This window comes from Drosophila sulfurigaster, chromosome 3, assembly GCF_023558435.1.
Source record: "Drosophila sulfurigaster albostrigata strain 15112-1811.04 chromosome 3, ASM2355843v2, whole genome shotgun sequence".
Classification (NCBI taxonomy): Eukaryota; Metazoa; Arthropoda; class Insecta; order Diptera; family Drosophilidae; genus Drosophila; species Drosophila sulfurigaster.
This window is the reverse complement of record NC_084883.1, coordinates 14,893,661-14,911,588: the sequence shown is the minus strand read 5'-3', so window position 1 is coordinate 14,911,588 and position 17,928 is coordinate 14,893,661. Positions and strand designations below refer to the sequence as shown.

Sequence of the window (17,928 nt, the reverse complement as noted above, 5' to 3'; positions counted from 1 at the left end):
ATGACTATTTTATTAGGGAAAACACTTCTCTAATATAAAATATTATAAAATAATATTGACAAAAATGTCACAATTAAATTACAATTAAGTGAAATATATTGCAAATATATCATTTTAGTAAAACAAACAACCAACAAACAAATTATAAACTAAATTCGTTCCATTTCAAAATTCACTCTTTCACTCGTTTTCATTTGCATGGAAGAATTCTGAGCTGTGAAGCGAGCTGCTGTTGTTGTTTGACCCAATTAGATAAGGGGAATTAGTTCTGAGCTGTCTTAAGCGGGTCCGATAAGATTTCTATATTTAGAATACACTGCTTAGGTTTTAGTTTCAGTCGTTAGATGTGGGGTATTATTTGGCTTGCTCTCAAGGGGCGTCGGTGGTGTAATGGTCAGCATAGTTGCCTTCCAAGCAGTTGATCCGGGTTCGATTCCCGGCCGACGCACAAACTAAATTTTTTGTTCACATTTCATTTTTTTTTAATGTTCTGCATAAATTTTAATAGTGCCTTAATCATATACAGATTTATTCAAATTTCTACAGCTGTGCTACCAAATGGGCTTATAATTAATTTTGTGTTGCATAAATTGCTAAAACTCAACGAAGTCAACAGTAGAACGACAAAAAGCTGTTGTCAACTGTATGTGAGTATTTAATGTTATTCAATTAAATTTCAATTACTAAACATTTGACCGCATCGAGAGTCTGTGATGTGTAAACTCCATACATATCTAATTATTGAGCATTTGGTATTGTTCGCAGTGCGGGGTGGAGACACTTTTGCTTGTCATCAAATATTTGCATTCAAAATTAAATTATGCTGCCCATGCGATGTTATGCTGGCCGAGTAAATATTTAAGCCAATAATATTGTTGGGCATTTGAGATGAAGTTACTCTCGAACTCGGACTTGGACTTGGACTTGGAAATCGGTGTTCCAAGGTCGATGACTTCGCATTGGGGGGAGACAAGTCCGAGACGAGACTCATTGGCCGCTCGACTGACTGGCTGACTAATTAGTATGCCGTTTGCATATGGCAAACGCTTTGTTTGCACTAATTTCTTAAGGCCGGAGCAGGACGATCAGACAGACAGCCAAAACTAAGATGCGGTCAGCGACACTCAGCACAAAATGTTGGTAGAAAATTATTGAAATTATTGCATTAAACTCATATTTCATTTAGTTTCGAGTCATATATTTAATTCTGGTAATTTATAATAACAGCCAAATTAAGTAACAACTATATAAATTACTTTAAATGACTAAGAAAAAAATATGCACGCAAAAAAAATCGTTTCAAGACAGAAGTAAATTCCGATAAAATAAAAAATGTTTGATGTCGTATAGAAAACAATGTGAAAATAAATAAAATATAAATATCACGCAACACTTTGTGTACTATGAAAAGAACAGCTGAGCGAACCTAAAAAAAATATGGAAAGAACAAAGACAAAAAAATTGAAAGGAATGTAATGAATCAAAATGTGACCACAAAAAAAATGACCTAAAAAAATATAATCTTGAATCAAAATGATGTCGAAACTGAACCCAGAAGGTAAATTTAAATCAAAATTGTACAAAAATTCGACCCATTCCATTACTGAAATTCAAAACTATATTCTTGATTCAAGAATGAAAGCATGTCAAAACATATACTCAATCTTGGTTTCGAAAGGCTAAAAATAAGAATGGGATACTGAACACTTCTTCACTTAATGTACAATTCCTACGCTTCCAGTTATTTGTGGTGTTTACCAACATTTTTCGTTGGCTGTTGGCGATTGCTCCTTGATAGCCTTTTGGATTGGGTCGCTGCTCTCCTGCTGCGCTCATTTGCTATTCATTTCGTTGCTGCCATGTCTTGACTTATGCGTATTACTGCAAATATCAATTAATGCATAAAACGTGTGTGAAATATTTAAGATTTTTTCACGCACTGCGCGAGTATTGTGAGTTCCTTGGCTGGACTTCACAAACTGACCTTGGATTGCGGAGTTTATTTTGGTATATATTCCATAGTCCATATGTGAGAGGCGCAGAGATAAGCACTTGCAGACGGTCAACATAATTGATTTGCTGGCGATTTATGCGTCTGCCAAGGGCTGGGCAGGTCTTTGGGGTCAAGTCACGCACATTTTGTCGGAAGCTCAAGTTGTTATTGTTATTGCTGAGATGACTGTTGTTGTGGTTGTTGCTGTTCAGGCAAGTGTGAGTGTGACATGGACATGACCGAGTGCAATATGTAAAGCATGCTTGGATGCATTTGTAATCACTTTGAGCATCATTAAGTAAATTACAAGCTGCCAACATCACAACAGCAAGCCAGCAAGCTGGCAAGCACATTCACATCTAGCTACATTTGTATCTTCAACAACAAGCTGCGACTGTGGGTGGCACTGGGAGATACTTGCGATACTAGCAACAACAGCAACAGCAACAGCTTGTGCTTGTGCGGTTAACCAACGAGACGAGTTTGGGTTCAGTTAAGTTATTTATGCGCCTGCCAGCCAACTGGACTATTTAATTTAATTCCCGCTCTTCGACCATAAAACCCAAAAAACAAAATGCTCAAAATTAAGTGCTGGCTGGAGGTCGACTGCCTGAATGACTGACTGACTGCCTGTTTGACTGGTTCTGGTTTGGAGCCAACCCCTTTTGGGCACTTTAAACCAATATTTGCTTTGACTGCCACGCCTCAAAAGAGCAAAAATGAAACACTGCGTTTTACGTTTTTGGCATTTCAATGCGTCTCCTCTTCTGATACCCATTCTCATTCCCATTCCCCCGATCTCTTCGTGCACGTTTGTTTATTTGTTTGCTGGTAGCAATGGTCAGTTTTCCCCTTTTGGGGTTCCCAGGGTTGAGGTTGCATATTTATAGCACATAAGCTACTTCATATGCCTGCTATCTTCCCCTTTCTCTCTTTCGCTATCTATCTGTGTATTTGATTATTTATTATGCTGCTGTTGCTTTACTTTTGCTGTGTGCTCCCTTTGTTGTTGTTGTTGTTCCGGTTTCACTGTTTACTCTGCGGCATCTTCACAGCTGACTGATTGCGGCCCAATATTTGTCTTTGTCTCATTTTTGTTCATTGTCCTTCTGCAAGAACAATTGGTTTTGGCATATTTTCATCCTCAGGCCCTTTTCACGCCTTTCACTCTTTGCACGTTTATACGCGTAATTTCCGTGCCAAAGATAGAGACTTAATAAATGCTCGCAAATATTTTAAAAATAGCTGCAAATAACTATCCACTGATTTCATTCGCTCTTTATGGCTCTCGCTTTGTGGACCACACGCATATCAATCTGAGCATCGTCATTTCCATCGCAGAGCAACTGCCATTTGCCATTTCCACAACCATTTAGCATTGCAAACTACACTTCAATCAGGCGTAATAATGTCTCTGTTGGATGGCCAACTATAGACGTTGGCTTTAATTAAAAAGGAAAGGTCTCTCCTCTACGCTCCGCTTCGTTCCACATTCGCGTATCAATTACGCAGACGATTAAGCCAAACAAACTGCCAACTGATTGCCAATGCATGCCGATGCCAATGCCAATGCATGGGGAACCAAACTTGGTTCTTTTTGCCATCAAGCACTTTGGCAAAAAGAGCTTCTAGTCTTCCCATCGTCGTCTCCGAGTCGTGTCATCATTAGAAAAATTGCAGTAGTTCGAGGAGGGGAAAAAGTTGCCGCGTTACGCACACGAACTGTCAACTGGCTAATAGGCGCAGAAAGGAAACTGGTTAAGAAAATTGCAGCCTTGATTGCATGTGACCACAGCGCGACACGCAGCAGACCTCTTACAACGGTTCCTTAATTTGGCTTAAATGGCTAACCAAATTGCACGTCTATAACAACACTATGCAAATCTGTTTTTGTGTGTGTGTGTGTGTGCTGGCGTGCGTGATAATAATTTTCCAATTTCATGCAATTTAATTTCCGTTGTCATGCGCACATTTTTCAGCGTTATTTTCGTTAGTTTTCTTTCGCCGCGCAGCGCCATTTAATTGTCATGCTCTTTGAGCTGACCAAAACGGTGTCGGCTTTAATTGCATTTTGTTGTAATACGTAATTCTATAGCTTAACCGTTAAACGATGCAGCCTGTTGAATACTCCCATTAGCAGCTTCTTCTTTATAACAGCTATTTCAAATCTACTCGAAAGTCAACTGCAGTGCGCTGCACGCATAATGTTCACAATGTTATTTATAGTAAATTCTTTTATAAGGATTAAGTTCACACTACTTATAAAAGATAGACAGTTATTTATTATTAATGTCTTAAAAAGATTCGGTTTAATGCTTAAAATAGAATTTAATATTCTTGCTTGAAATTTAACAAATAAACGAATGCTTAGCACACTTGGTTGATGACAGATTAAAACTAAAACCGAAATGAAGAGAGATAGAACGCAAGAAAGATTAAGTGAAGCTCGAACCAAACTTAAGATGAGATTAAAATTTAAAACACAGTCTGATGTCATCGTGTGGCGTCGGTGGTGTAATGGTCAGCATAGTTGCCTTCCAAGCAGTTGATCCGGGTTCGATTCCCGGCCGACGCACAAACCAATTGTTTGATTTTAAAAATCTTTTTAATTCTCAAAATTATGCTTTTATTTAAGTTGATAAAAAAAATAATAATACTTTAGAAATTTCCAGCAACAATGAGTAGAAAAGCATCTTAATTTGAATGACTTCTAAAGTTAGTATAAATTGAATGTTAGACTTCCAATTGATCTATTTTAGTTTATTAAAATGAAATCTCCACAAAATCAGTTAAATAACCCTTTGGATATCTAATCCAGTTGCCTTCAGCTGCATCGCTGTTGCAATGTTCCTCTCGCTGCAATCTTTTAACAACGTATACGTTAATCGCATTTCGCCACATGCAGCAGCAACAACCTAAGAAGGCACATCTTGTTGGAGGTGAAGTAAGCAGCAAAGCGGAAAATCCAAAAAAGAAAAAAAAGAAAAGAAAACCAGTCACCCACTCCGACCGGGCCATAAACTGGACAATTCATGGCTAGTCGGCAGAAACGATGCAACGGCGGCAACACTGGCACAACAAACAAGAGACAACTTTGTTCCCACCTTGATCCCAATCAACCTTTTGGTGACACACTGGCGACGACATCCTTAGCCATTCCAAGCCAGTCCATTCCATTCCATGGCAAGCGAGGCATCCCCAACCGCGCCGCCTTAACATGGCTGCTGCATAGTTGGCAATTTCTTTACCATTTTTTTTTTCGTTGTAGTTGTAGTTGTTGCTGTAGTTGACTCGACTCGCTTGGCCAATTAATTAAGCGGCACGAGAAGCAGTTGCGATGTCCATGCCGCAAACTGTCGATGCATGTGCAGCTGCAACAACGGCGAAACAACTTTGGTTGTGACAGCGTCAAGCTGAACAACAAATTTTCTGAAAATTGGCCATGGAGCGCATTCTAATTCTATTAGCCAAAGCACCGCAAGGCAATTATGAGTGGATGAGGACATTGTCGCCTGGACATTTAACTTCATGCCTTTAATTTCCGCACGCATAGCGGATAGCAGCGGGAAATGAGAGGGAGAAGAAGACGAGAAAGAAGAAAGAGAGAGAAAGAGGAGAGATGGTCATAAGGACAATGAGTGAAGCAGCATCACAATGCATGTAATTTTCGGACCAGAGACCCCCAAGCGTTCCTTCAAAGTCAAACGCTTTAAAAAAGTTTAACTAAAGCGCATAGAAATAATAGTTGATGAATATGAAGTTACTTTGTGTACTGAATAACTTAATTATTATTTTTAATAGAATAAAAAAAACTATTATTTTATTTCTTTGTATTAAATTTATATAAATTTTCCATAAAAAAGTAATATTTTTTTCATACCAAACTTTAAACTTAGTATACATTTATGCAAATTAAAATGTAGAATTTTTTAAATTCCACAAATTATTTAATATCTATTATTTTATTTCTTTGCCTTTAATATACCTTAGTATTTCAATAAAATGAAGTAATTTTTTACTACCAAAACTCCTTATACAATTACAGGGCATCTAAAGCAGCGACTTAAAACTTGCATTGCACATAATTTATTTGGCCTTACGCTGGCTGCAAAAAATGTACGGGTTATTAAATCGTGTGTATGTGAGTGAGTGTGGATGTGTGTTGGCCAAATAATATTCCGCAAAATTTTTAATTAAAATTTTTAATATAAACAACAGAAGACAATGGCAAAGAGACGTAACGGCAAATAAGGATTTTATGGTAGAGATTGCTTAACTAATAAAATATCCTGTAGGGAAAACTATTTCTGATTCAGAAAATGTTCAAGTAAAAAATGGTATTTTATTAAACATAGAAAATAGATTAAATAAATTGATTTTTTTTTCCCCCAAATCAAGTGCTAACAAACATGCTTTTATGAAATTACACAGTAAGCAAAGAATTTCTGCTTAAGCTGCGAATGCGAAAAACAGCGTTAACTATTTGCACATGATGTGCCACGCCCATTTGCATAGAGGGACGCATAGAGTGCGAGAATTACTTTATAATTAAAGAAAAACTGGCAAAACTTTCAAAGCAAATGTCTGGCAATGACGAGCACATCAGAATAGCGAGGCTGTTAATGATGATATTTTCCAACCAGCGAAACTTTTTTAATAAGTTTGTCAAAAAGTCTGGTGAATGTGTCATACACACACACACGTACACAAGTAAATAGTGAATGAGAGAGACAGATATAAAAAGAGGAAGAGAGAGTGAGAGGCGTCTTGTTGGGCTGTCAAGCAACACATAATAAAGATCCAAGCATTGGAGGCTGGCATTTGGCATTAGGCAATCTCAATGCGAGAGGCAGCTGCAACTTGTAGTTGTTGTTGACCTTTAACACCTACACACCAACGACTCGCAACATGTTGCAGAAGGTGGGCAAACGAATTTAACAAATTACTCTCAAAGCAAATAAGCAATCAACATAAATTGCATTTTACTTTGCCTGTGGCCAACCATAAATTTTAAGCGAATTTTTGTGTGTTTATCTGAGCAACAAAATGTTTAAAGTGGTTAAAGTGCAAAATGTGCAGCACTCTGACAAAAACAATTATCAGCTTAAGCAAATATTACGAAAGAAAAGTTCAAAAGTCAAATTAAATCAAACTTCAATTTGTAAAACTTGCAAAATTAATAGAGGCTTTAAAGTAAATGATTTAATGTGGCAATAAGGACTTTCTTTGGCTTAACACGAAATTTATATTTAGTAATAAAATTCAACATTATCATGTGGCGTCGGTGGTGTAATGGTCAGCATAGTTGCCTTCCAAGCAGTTGATCCGGGTTCGATTCCCGGCCGACGCACAAACCAATATTTTTTTCTGTTTTTTATTTATTTCCCACCGTAATAATTATGCATTATTTACGTATTCCGGTTGTCTGCGCCTTGCGCTTCATCAACCTTAAAAACGATTATTAATTTGTCATATTTATTCATATTTTAAATCGCATACGCAAATGATTGATATGAAAATTACCTTATTTCCCTTATCTAACGGCGCATTCAGCATTCTGATTTGACGCTTTGCATATTAAATTGTTAATTGAATGGCCAAATCAAAAACACAAATTGTCCATTAGAAGAATGGGCAGTCGTCGCGGCATTATCATTCAGGGCGATAAAACGCTTATCGATTGACATTGTTGGTGGTCTTCCATTCCCATTCCCATTCCCCTCCGTGTCTCACTGTCGATGTCAATGCTGTCAACATAATTAACGGCAAATGCCTGCGTCTGGCGGCAAAAGTCTCACGGCATGACAAGAAGCTAAGCAATGCACGGGAGAGGATGGGACAAGACAGACAACCTCATGGAGGTCTCTCTGTCTGTCGCCCTCCACCATTAACTTTGCCTTCGATTACACTCCTGCAGCTGATCGCATTGTAATTTCCACGCATAATTACACAAATATGCGATGTCTATGCAAATGAGTTGACTGACAACAACAACGTTTGGCTTCCTTCCATCATTTTGTTGGTTATTTATACGGCGGATGATTACGCGCAATTAATGCATCAATGCTAGTTATTGAATATTGAATACTAATGACTTATGCCACACCGTGTGGCATCCACCACAACTACCTCACATACATATATACACAATATAATTGCGCTCGTAAATTGCAAAGTCAGCGGGGAAAATGGTTAAGAAAATGCAATGACTTTGCTCTCTCGAGGGGGGAATTTGGCGACTAGACTAGAGAGTAGGCGCTTGATCTTCTCGTGTCTAGTCGTTTTTGTCATTCCGTGCAGACATTTCCCAGACACACATTCTACTATCCACTATATACTGTGGAGTTGTTGCTGACAGTAAATAATCCATCAATAATTGCATCTTTGCTGCTCTTGTTGCTGCTGCTGCCATCGAGTTTTTCCAGTTGGCTCAGCAGTGGTGGAATTACCTTCTGGCCATGGCCATGACCAGATCCATGGTTTATGTCAATTGTGTTGACATTAATCATGGCAGTTTTGATTGTGCAACGTCGCGAACTGCTCAAAACTGGCCACCCAAGGGTTCTCTTGGCTCTACTGAGCTTGATCTGGTTATCTTGCTCTGACAGCTTGTCCATTACACCAGTAGCAAATGCCAGTCTGAGTTGAGCATGTTGCAAGCTGCAAGCAGTAGTCGCCGCTGTAAATGATGAGCACAGGCAATCAGCTAGCTTGTCACTGAACAAGTCATGATTTCAGTTATCAGCAATTAGTTAAGTAAACAAGTAGCACTAGTTTCGTACAAATATTGTTAATTAATCTTGCGAAAGCTGTAAAAATGTTTATTCCAGCTTCTGCATTAGTTAAGTAAGTAATTTATGAGTTCACTTTGGGAAGTCATTAATTAATAACATTTATTTGAATATAACATTTTGATTAATAACTTAATATGTATATATATAACAACATACATAACTGTGAGTTACCCGCTACCCATTTTAAATAAAAACATAAAACTAATAATATACCAAACGATGTTATTGATAAATTGGCGTAAATAATATACCAGATTGTCAGTCAAAGCTACTAAGACCCATAGTAAGTAGGCTTTTTCCCCATACATTAATAAAGTTGTTATTGCTCTGAATCAAGTACCAATGAACAGTTCAAAAGAAGTGGCAAGAACTCATACCTTTTTTATTTTACTTTTGATTTATGGCTGCTCATTTTGCAAAATGTTGTAGTACAACTATCTTACAACATGCAAAAAAGGAATAAAAAGCCTTTGCTTACGCTTTATTATTTGCCAATGATATTTTATACATTTGTGTAGTTGCATCTCCTTATATTCAAGCAACGTTTTCTATTCCACTTTTGGCATTAAGTAATTACCAGTAAGTTAAAATATTCGTCTACCTTACTTAATCATATTGTCTTCTTGGATTCAAAACAAAATAACATTATACTCAAAAGTAACATATTTTTGTGATTATCAGCATATTCGAATATTGTCTTTATTAATTCCTAGAGACGTATTATCTGAACTAGCTGCAGTTTACGTAACAATATTAGAATATTATCTTAATAGCTGCAGTTATTCCATCAGAGTTTATATTTTAATTAAACATAAATTCTAAACTTGTCTTAATCGTTAAACAATAGGTTACTTTAAAGTACTTTGCAATGAAACTTCTTCTTTTGTTGTCTAAAAACTGCAACTTTCTATTGTACTAGGCCACACTTCCCATTGACCCTTGACGTCTTTAACAAAGAGCACAATTTACACTCGCACTTGTTAATTTACACACAAAACAGAAGCTGACAGCTGCCTGAGTTGAGCTGTAATCTTGGCAGTAAAGAATGGTAAACACACACATATTTACACACACGACACAGAGAGAGAAAGAATGGAAGCAAATTGTTATACACTTGATGTAGTTTGTTTATATTTGTTTATGTTAAATATTGAAGTGCATATGAAGCCACTAAAAGAGAGCGCCACTTCAGAGCTGGGCCAAGCCTTTTCAGGTCAACTAATGGCTGCATTTCGGAAAAGGTAACAGCAACAACTATAACAACAACTACCATAACAACAACAACAACAACAACAGCAACAACGACGATACCACTGAGAACTTTTACTGTTAAAGTGGATTTTCTTTTGCTCCATTTTGAGGCATTTTACGTTTCTTTCGTGGCCGTTTGCCAGCTTGGCTTTTATTTACGTTTACGTTTACGTTTTACCTCACACAGAAAACTCAACTCGTTGTCCACCTTCTACCCCCCTCAGCTGGTGGCAACCCCGCTTCAGCCATCCAAAACAAAGTGGTGCTCGTGGCGGCTTCCATCCGCAAAAATGTTTGTAGCCATCCACTTCGCCGCCGTCAGGTAGCGCCAGAAGCCTTTCCCCCTTGACAACTCACCTGCTGCCTCTGGGGAGACGATGCATTTGGGTCAGGGTTCAGCGGCAGACGCAAAAGAAACTCTGAGCTGACACACAAATGTCGAAGAAATGTATAAGAAATGTGTGTGCTTGAGTGTGTATGACTGAGTAACTTGGCAAAGGCAAATAGGCAAAGCAAACCCATTCAAAAATGGCTAATTTTTCAATTCCTTCTTAAATTGCCTTAACACTGCCTCTCGTTTAACTAATATTCTAATACTTAAGTGTTTCTCAAGACTGTGAAAAGGCGATAAATGCAAGGTCTATCAAATAGGCTTATAAGGAGCTCATTTTAGTAGTTGGTTTCTTTTCATATACTTTCGTTTAATTCAATAAAAATAATACAAAATATATGTTTAATCTAAATTTATTACTAATTAACTACAATATACAATTGTAATTTTTAAATATTATTAATATTCATTTACTAATTTCGCATTTAATTAAATACAAATATTAAATTCAAAATATATATGTAATATAATTAATTACAAATTAATTAAATTATAAATATTTAACTTCATTTTGTATAATTGTCTAACATTAATATTAATTTGCGATCTTAAGGACTTCCAAATTTTCGATAATAAATTTTCATTAAGAAATAAAATTAGTTTTGAGTAACAATTGAAATATGCTTCAACTTACATAAAAGTTCAAAGTTCACGTTTAGATGGAAGGAGAAAATTCGGACAATATTTAAGATTAGATTATGATTCAATGTCAAGCCTTTAGATGTTATGTGGCGTCGGTGGTGTAATGGTCAGCATAGTTGCCTTCCAAGCAGTTGATCCGGGTTCGATTCCCGGCCGACGCACAAATAAATTTTTTTGATGTGAAAGTCAGCCTTATCTGTTATGTTTTCGATATTTTTTAATATTAATGTTATTTGGTATTTCATATACAAAGTTTGACATTTATTATTTGCAATACTGTAAGAAATTGAAATTGTTTATAACTGCAACTTACAAATGGAATGAAGATGTAATAATAAATACATCTGAAGTAACTTAAATAATCTTGTACACATGAGCAAACTCCCACAACTTGATTTGCAGGTCTATACTCATAAGTGTGCTTGAGTAAAACCCATCGTAAACAGCTCTGGGGCGTCGTTGCAAAACTAATCCGCGCCATTCAACAGACGACGCAACAGCAATAACAGACGAAGGCGACTGCAACACTAACAATCAAATCAGCCAATCAACTGTCGATTGCTTAAGCCATTTTCAATCAACACGGCAGCGGCAGGGCTCACACACATACATACGCATACGCATACAGATGCAGACACAACCGCTTACAAGCGAATTACAAATCTCAAACGCACAATAAACGCAATTACAAACACGTGTATAACAGCCGTCAAGGGAGATAGCAAGTGAAAGAGCGAGAGAGAGAGAGAGAGAGAGAGAGAGATATAGAAATAGTCAGACTGTTATGTGTGTGACCGCAGGCCGCAAATCGTGGCAAAGGAAATGAAAGGCATGCGTATGCGTATGCGTATGCGGAACAACGAGGCGTATGCGCAATATGAATTGCCAGCGAGCGGAGCACCACGCGCATTCCAACAGGCAATCAATCAATCAAGCAATCACAACTAACACACGCATGCATATTGCCCAAAATGTTGCAAGAAAACAGCATTTTCGATAAGTGGACCCCACGGTGTTCCAGGCCAGGCAATCGGCAGTAAATTATTTGCGAACGAAAAACTAATCGAAATTACAAATGTAGAGTTGACTACAGAATCATTGTGTGACAGGCAGTGACAGTTGTGCAAAGATAGACGCACTCAATGCATAACAAATGGCATTTGTATCTATTTGAGTGGCAGCAATATTTGCGTTGCATAAATAATATAAATACTTGCAAATTGATTGCCACAGATATAAAGCACAATAAGCAGGCGGCGACAATAAACCAAATTCATACTCGCAATTGTGTATCTCAAAGATGCAAATCTATCGATGAGCTGCAAGTGACAACTGAGTGACATCGCATAGTTGTTGAATTGTGGAATTGGAATTTCTGAATTGCAATGCAAATGCGTATGTTATTTATTTAGCTGTCATTTGGCAAACACTTTTATATTATATTAAAGATCCATGACTGTTGCCAGTGCACAGCTGTTGCTGCTGCTGTTGTCCATTTCATTGAGAACTTACAAGTTGGAAGCCACCTCTTGATGCGATACTTACGGGAATACATAAAGTCCACTTCCGGGTTTGTTTTGATACGTTTATAAGTGGATTTACTTTTCAGTTGTTGTTGGTACAAACCCCCCGTAACAACTTTCATTTTCATTATGTCTTTGCATTGTCTTTAACATCTCCTCTGCCACCCTCAATGTTTTGAGGACACAAACTTGTCCCGGCGGTAAAATAAAGTTACAATTTTTATAACGATTTCTGTTTTTGTATTTCTTTTTCACTTTTTCCCATTTTTAGCATTACTTTTTTTGTTTTTGCTGGCCCTTGTCTCATTGTTTCTCTCTGTGGCGCTCCTTTATCCCCAATTCATCTGTTTTGCATATTTCTTTCTTATGGTTGTATTATTTTCATTTTCGTTTTGCTCTCGCAGCTTTTCTCTCTGTTTCATCTTTTTTTTTGTGTTTTGTATAACGTAATCTCCGCATACTTACCGTCGTCCGTTTGCAGCGGGTTGTAAAGAAAATCTGCTGGAAATGTATGCAAATAAGTACAGTTTGTGCTTTAATTTGAAAGAAGTGAACTTTTTGAGTGTGACCTTCGCATTAAAGTTTGCGAAAACTTTTGCAAGAAGTTGCATGAAAAACACAGAGTGATGAGTAATAAAAGTTGATGTCTAACAGAAGCTGTGAACAAGGAAACACTAAGAGATACAAATGAGTATGCCAAACTAACAGAGAGTTATCCTATTCATAGGTAATTTGCCAGTTGTTTTTCATTTAAAAGACACCTGAATAACTACTTCAGTTTTACTATCTGTAGGTGATTAACAAAAGCTGAATATGGCTGACTCATTTTCATTATAGCACAACTTTAATATACATTAACTGTCTGTTGTATCTGTCGTAATCAAACACAATTGAAACTTGTTCATAGATAAGCTACCTTTCGGCATTTATGTTAATTATTTTATAGCTCACTCTTCACACACACTTTTTATGTTGACCCCTATTAGCAACCAATGTCAATGCTTTTCATTTCATTCCTATTTCCCAGATATGTTGAGTAATGATCATAATTGAAGCCTCGTGTTTGCTATAAATTATGTGGGAAGGCTTCAGCTGCTACTTTACTTTGTAGCGTCATAAATTTCGGCAGCAGTTACCGATAAGCAGAAGATAGCTGAGCCAATATACAACAATTGCTCGACTATGGCCTATACTTAATGATTCACTGGAAAAATTAAGAATCTATCGACATCACATGGCGAAAACTAAAAAGGGTTATAAAAAAAGTACATATGTACTATTTCTTAGAATTGAAGTATGGAGCGAATAATGAAATGATATGTATCGTAGTACTTTCAATTGTTTTGACAATAGTATTACAAGAAAAACACCTGATATGTGAATCACGAACTAATCACAGAAACTTTGAACTTACGGATATTGGGTGTATTCTATGGGGTAGATAGGGCTTACAAATGATACTTGTGATATGGGCCGACTTGAAAGCAAAGCAAACACATCATTGTCACACTAACCTTAGCAAAGTTATCAAGCGGAATAGATAGAAATTAAGTTCAGTAAGCATGACTCAGAAAATACCCTACAGAAGAAATTTTAATTAATACAATAAAGGTATTGATTGTGGTGAAATGGTGGAGATGATTAAAAGGAATGACTTTATGTGTAATTACAATTATAGAAAACTTGATGATGCCACCTAAACCAAAATAATTTTTTTACCTCAACCTATCTTTATCTATTTGTAAGTTTATTGCATATAATTATAATAAAATCTGTAACTAGGTGCCATGTAGTTTTTATAATTAATAAATGTTTCACGTTTCTTCGAGAGAGTATATCGCTGTCGCTATAACTTAATGCATTGTTTTAGCTAGATTGAAGAACTACTTCCTAGCCTTGATTGCTCTCTAAGAGCCTCTCGAATATAATCGGTGGCTCTATAATGCTAGTCATTATCAGATTTTTCCAACTTGTTATGGAAAATATTGTAAAGAAATATTCTCAAGTGCCGCCTATTGAATTGCCTTGTCCATCGGCAAGACAACTGTCAAGTTTCAGTACTAAATCGTTAGCCCAAGAAATATGATGTCCCCAATTGGAGTTATCCTGCTACTGTGCTTTAGCCTCACATCAGCTGAGCTCAGGGATTCAACAGTAAGTGGCAACAGTCCACGCAATTGCTACAGCTGCGAAGGCATCAATTGCCAGCGAACCTCGCGACAAAATGTGACTGTGACTTGCACCGATGTGCTGGACATCTGTGTGACTGCCTACGATGATTGTAAGTAGCGATTAAACATAAAGATAAATACCAAATTGAAATTGAATATCAACTTTGCAGTCATGGTCACCGAGCGAGGATGTTTGCTGGAGCTTTCGCTGGCGTCTAAGGCCAAGTGTAATACTGGTGACAAGCAGTGTCAGAAATGTAATGGAGAATTGTGCAACAATCTGGGACGCATTGATTTCCAATGCATTCAATGCGATGGCTCAGAGGTGAGTACTGCAAATTATTCCAATCAATAAGGTCCTTACGCTCGATTTCCTCACAGAACTCAGACTGCAATACAGGAGGATCGAGTGTGAGTCCTTCGCAGTGTGCGGCGCCAACTTCTAGCAATTCCTATTGCTATGTCAAGGTTGAGGGAACAAATCTGCAGCGAGGTTGCGCGCTGAGTGTGAAGGAGCAACAGACTTGCCTGAATGACACCGCCTGCAGCCTTTGTTTGCCGGAGAATGCAGATGCCTCGAGTGCGTGCAACAACTACAATCTGGAGTACAGCAAATCGGGGGCAGCACAAGGCCAGCAACTCTTTGTTCCCTTGATTGGTGTTGTTTCTCTGCTGGCTCTGCGAGTACTACAATAATTTAACATTTTGTTTATGATTAATCAAAAATAAACGCAATCACTACACAAGTCAATCACAAATAGAATATGTATGTATTTTTTTTGTATTTTATGTCGCTTATCGCTTGGGGAAGATAGTTGTGGGCCAACATGTGTTTTTGCTTGGCCAAAAATAGCAAAGCAAATATCAACAAGGTTACGAGTATTTCAGTTATGCAGTTTAAAAGCATTGCTAAATAAATTTACATATGAAATGAATTGAATTTTAGTTGGATAAATTGCGAGCGAGCTTGTAATGAAATTTTCAGCCATTAAAATGTAAAAAGACATCAAAAAGAAATCATCTTGCAATTTAAAAATAACTAACATTCAAAATTCCATAAATTCATCATTCGTCAAGTAAAGAGCGAAAGTCATGATAAGTTTCATTTTGCCAGATACCATTTGCTAATCAAATTTGCTCACAAAAAATGCTGCGTTGAATCATACTCTCTCTGATCAGCAGCAGATAAATATTTGATTTATTTCTGTGTTCACAATTTGACTGGCAAATGCATGCAAAATATTTGATTTAAATTTACAATGAAATTAGAAATGTATATAAATAAAAATTGATTTTTTGTGAACAAATGATTCATATTTTTTCTTTAAACGGCATTTCAATTTGTTCGTTATTTTAAATGTTCGTTATTTAACTGAAAGACAATTATTAAAGAAGTGTGTAATTTAAATAAAAACAAGTAAAAAAGATACAGTCGTGTGCTCGACCTTGAGATACCCATTACACATTTGAATAAAGGCAAAATAATGCGGTTGTCTCTGAGATCTAAGTGTTCATATAGACGGACGGACATGACCATATCGTCTCAGCTGTTGATGCTCATCAAGTATATGTATAGGAGATGCCGCCTTCTGCCTGTTACATATGTATGTACATTCCTGGAGACAGAAAGTTATAATACCATTCTATACTATTGGTAGCGGGTATAACAACCGTTTGCGTTGTTTAATACAATTGCTACCAAAAACTATTTAATACAAAGTGCAATTATCTAAAATATATATACTATATATGAAGCATTATCTTTGAGTTACCTAAGTATACATTTTAGGTGCTAGAATTTTGCCGACTCTCAAGTGTTTTTGCGGTGTATATGAAATGGGGCATGAAGTGCACTTCACAGGCTATAAAAGGTGAGCACATTGGCAAACCAGCGGACAGTAGAAGCTCAATAATGAAGGTTATATCAATTGTTGGTCCGCTTCTGTTGCTCATCTGCACGACAGGATTTGCCCGAGCAAACACAGCCACTAGCTGCTATAGTTGCTATGGCATCAATTGTCAGCGAACATCGCTGAGCGAGGAACAAACGTGCTCCGATGTTTTGGACTATTGCGTTACGATATACGATGAAGGTTCATAGTGTGTTGGAATATCATTGAAAGCTAAGCTATCATTCTTCTTTTTGTTTTGAGCAGCGAAGGTGTTGTACAAAGGCTGCTCCCTGGAGATTCCCGTGCAACTGAGTCAGCGTTGCGAGTCGCGACCCAATGATTCCTGCTACAAGTGCAACTCGGACCGTTGCAACAATGTGGGGTCTAGGCAATATGCTTGTGTGCAGTGCGATGCCAGTACGGTAAGCTTCAAAAATCGATTCTCTAATAACGCATCACTATTCGAAATCACTTTTTTACATCCGTAGGACTCAAACTGTGCTGAGAATGCGACCTCTTTAGAACCGTCCGTTTGTGCTGCTCCGACTGCAGCAAATTCCTATTGTTATGTGAAATCCTCTGGCACGACCAGCACTATTGTGCGTGGCTGTTCCACAACTTTCGCTGATCAAATGAGCTGCCTGAATGATGCCAACTGCGCCTTGTGCTCACCCGGCGACATTCGAGGCTGCAATAGTGTGAATATCTCAACGGATTCCAGTCGCTTCATTCGCTTTTTTGAGATAGATCAAAGTTAATTTTATTGAAATGTTATATAATAAAAAAAATAAAATGGAAATAAATAAATTTACAAAACAATCTATGCTTAAGTGCACAAGGTCTTTGGGCACTAGGTTTCTTTGAAATATTATTAGTAATATGTGTAATTATATTTTTTGTATTAAACTTTGATAATTTACAAGTAAACTTACCAACATTCTGAATCTGTAATTGGAAATGATTTTTATAAAGTGCTATATACTTGACTCTGCTAAAAGAAATAAATTTCAAATAATATAGCGTCTAATTGAACCATTTAAATTTTGTTTATTTCATAAATATTATGGCTTTACAGTTAAATGTATGCTATCATCATATATACTGAAAAGCGCATTGAAATTCGCATTACAATCTTACAAAAAAACTTATCATTTCATTATTTGTATTTGGTATATCAAATAGATAAAAAGTAAAGTAATAAATGGTTTTTGTACTCCGCTTCGGGCAAGCAAATAATGTAAAAATAATAAAGTATTTATGTTAATATACTG

At 36.9% G+C, this 17,928-nt stretch overlaps 2 protein-coding genes and 4 non-coding genes across 6 annotated transcripts; all 6 read left to right on the top strand.

Moving 5' to 3' along the window:
• The first annotated feature begins 376 nt into the window (after positions 1 to 376).
• Trnag-ucc (transfer RNA glycine (anticodon UCC)) lies at positions 377 to 448 on the top strand. The gene has a single exon. It is a non-coding gene; the product is annotated as a tRNA-Gly (tRNA).
• A 4,048-nt stretch (positions 449 to 4,496) lies between these two features.
• On the top strand, positions 4,497 to 4,568 carry Trnag-ucc (transfer RNA glycine (anticodon UCC)). The gene has a single exon. It is a non-coding gene; the product is annotated as a tRNA-Gly (tRNA).
• A 2,703-nt stretch (positions 4,569 to 7,271) lies between these two features.
• On the top strand, positions 7,272 to 7,343 carry Trnag-ucc (transfer RNA glycine (anticodon UCC)). The gene has a single exon. It is a non-coding gene; the product is annotated as a tRNA-Gly (tRNA).
• A 3,817-nt stretch (positions 7,344 to 11,160) lies between these two features.
• On the top strand, positions 11,161 to 11,232 carry Trnag-ucc (transfer RNA glycine (anticodon UCC)). The gene has a single exon. It is a non-coding gene; the product is annotated as a tRNA-Gly (tRNA).
• A 3,413-nt stretch (positions 11,233 to 14,645) lies between these two features.
• LOC133842190 (uncharacterized) lies at positions 14,646 to 15,528 on the top strand. The gene is made up of 3 exons (XM_062275186.1): positions 14,646 to 14,875; positions 14,936 to 15,090; positions 15,147 to 15,528. The coding sequence occupies exons 1-3, from the start codon at positions 14,677 to 14,679 to the stop codon at positions 15,459 to 15,461; spliced, it is 669 nt and encodes a 222-aa protein (XP_062131170.1). The 5' UTR covers positions 14,646 to 14,676; the 3' UTR covers positions 15,462 to 15,528.
• Positions 15,529 to 16,639: 1,111 nt separating this feature from the next.
• On the top strand, positions 16,640 to 17,472 carry LOC133842586 (uncharacterized). Its single transcript, XM_062275743.1, has 3 exons — positions 16,640 to 16,858; positions 16,922 to 17,079; positions 17,146 to 17,472. The coding sequence occupies exons 1-3, from the start codon at positions 16,678 to 16,680 to the stop codon at positions 17,413 to 17,415; spliced, it is 609 nt and encodes a 202-aa protein (XP_062131727.1). The 5' UTR covers positions 16,640 to 16,677; the 3' UTR covers positions 17,416 to 17,472.
• The last annotated feature ends 456 nt before the right edge of the window (positions 17,473 to 17,928 follow it).

What these genes read in the sequence shown, in the direction of transcription:
- LOC133842190 (XM_062275186.1), top strand. Translation starts at nt 14,677, where the DNA reads ATGATGTCCCCAATTGGAGTTATCCTGCTACTGTGCTTTAGCCTCACA. An exon ending in TGTGACTGCCTACGATGATT is followed by an intron (nt 14,876 to 14,935) that starts GTAAGTAGCGAT and finishes TCAACTTTGCAG; the next exon opens with TCATGGTCACCGAGCGAGGA. An exon ending in TTCAATGCGATGGCTCAGAG is followed by an intron (nt 15,091 to 15,146) that starts GTGAGTACTGCA and finishes ATTTCCTCACAG; the next exon opens with AACTCAGACTGCAATACAGG.
- LOC133842586 (XM_062275743.1), top strand. Translation starts at nt 16,678, where the DNA reads ATGAAGGTTATATCAATTGTTGGTCCGCTTCTGTTGCTCATCTGCACG. An exon ending in CGTTACGATATACGATGAAG is followed by an intron (nt 16,859 to 16,921) that starts GTTCATAGTGTG and finishes TGTTTTGAGCAG; the next exon opens with CGAAGGTGTTGTACAAAGGC. An exon ending in TGCAGTGCGATGCCAGTACG is followed by an intron (nt 17,080 to 17,145) that starts GTAAGCTTCAAA and finishes TTACATCCGTAG; the next exon opens with GACTCAAACTGTGCTGAGAA.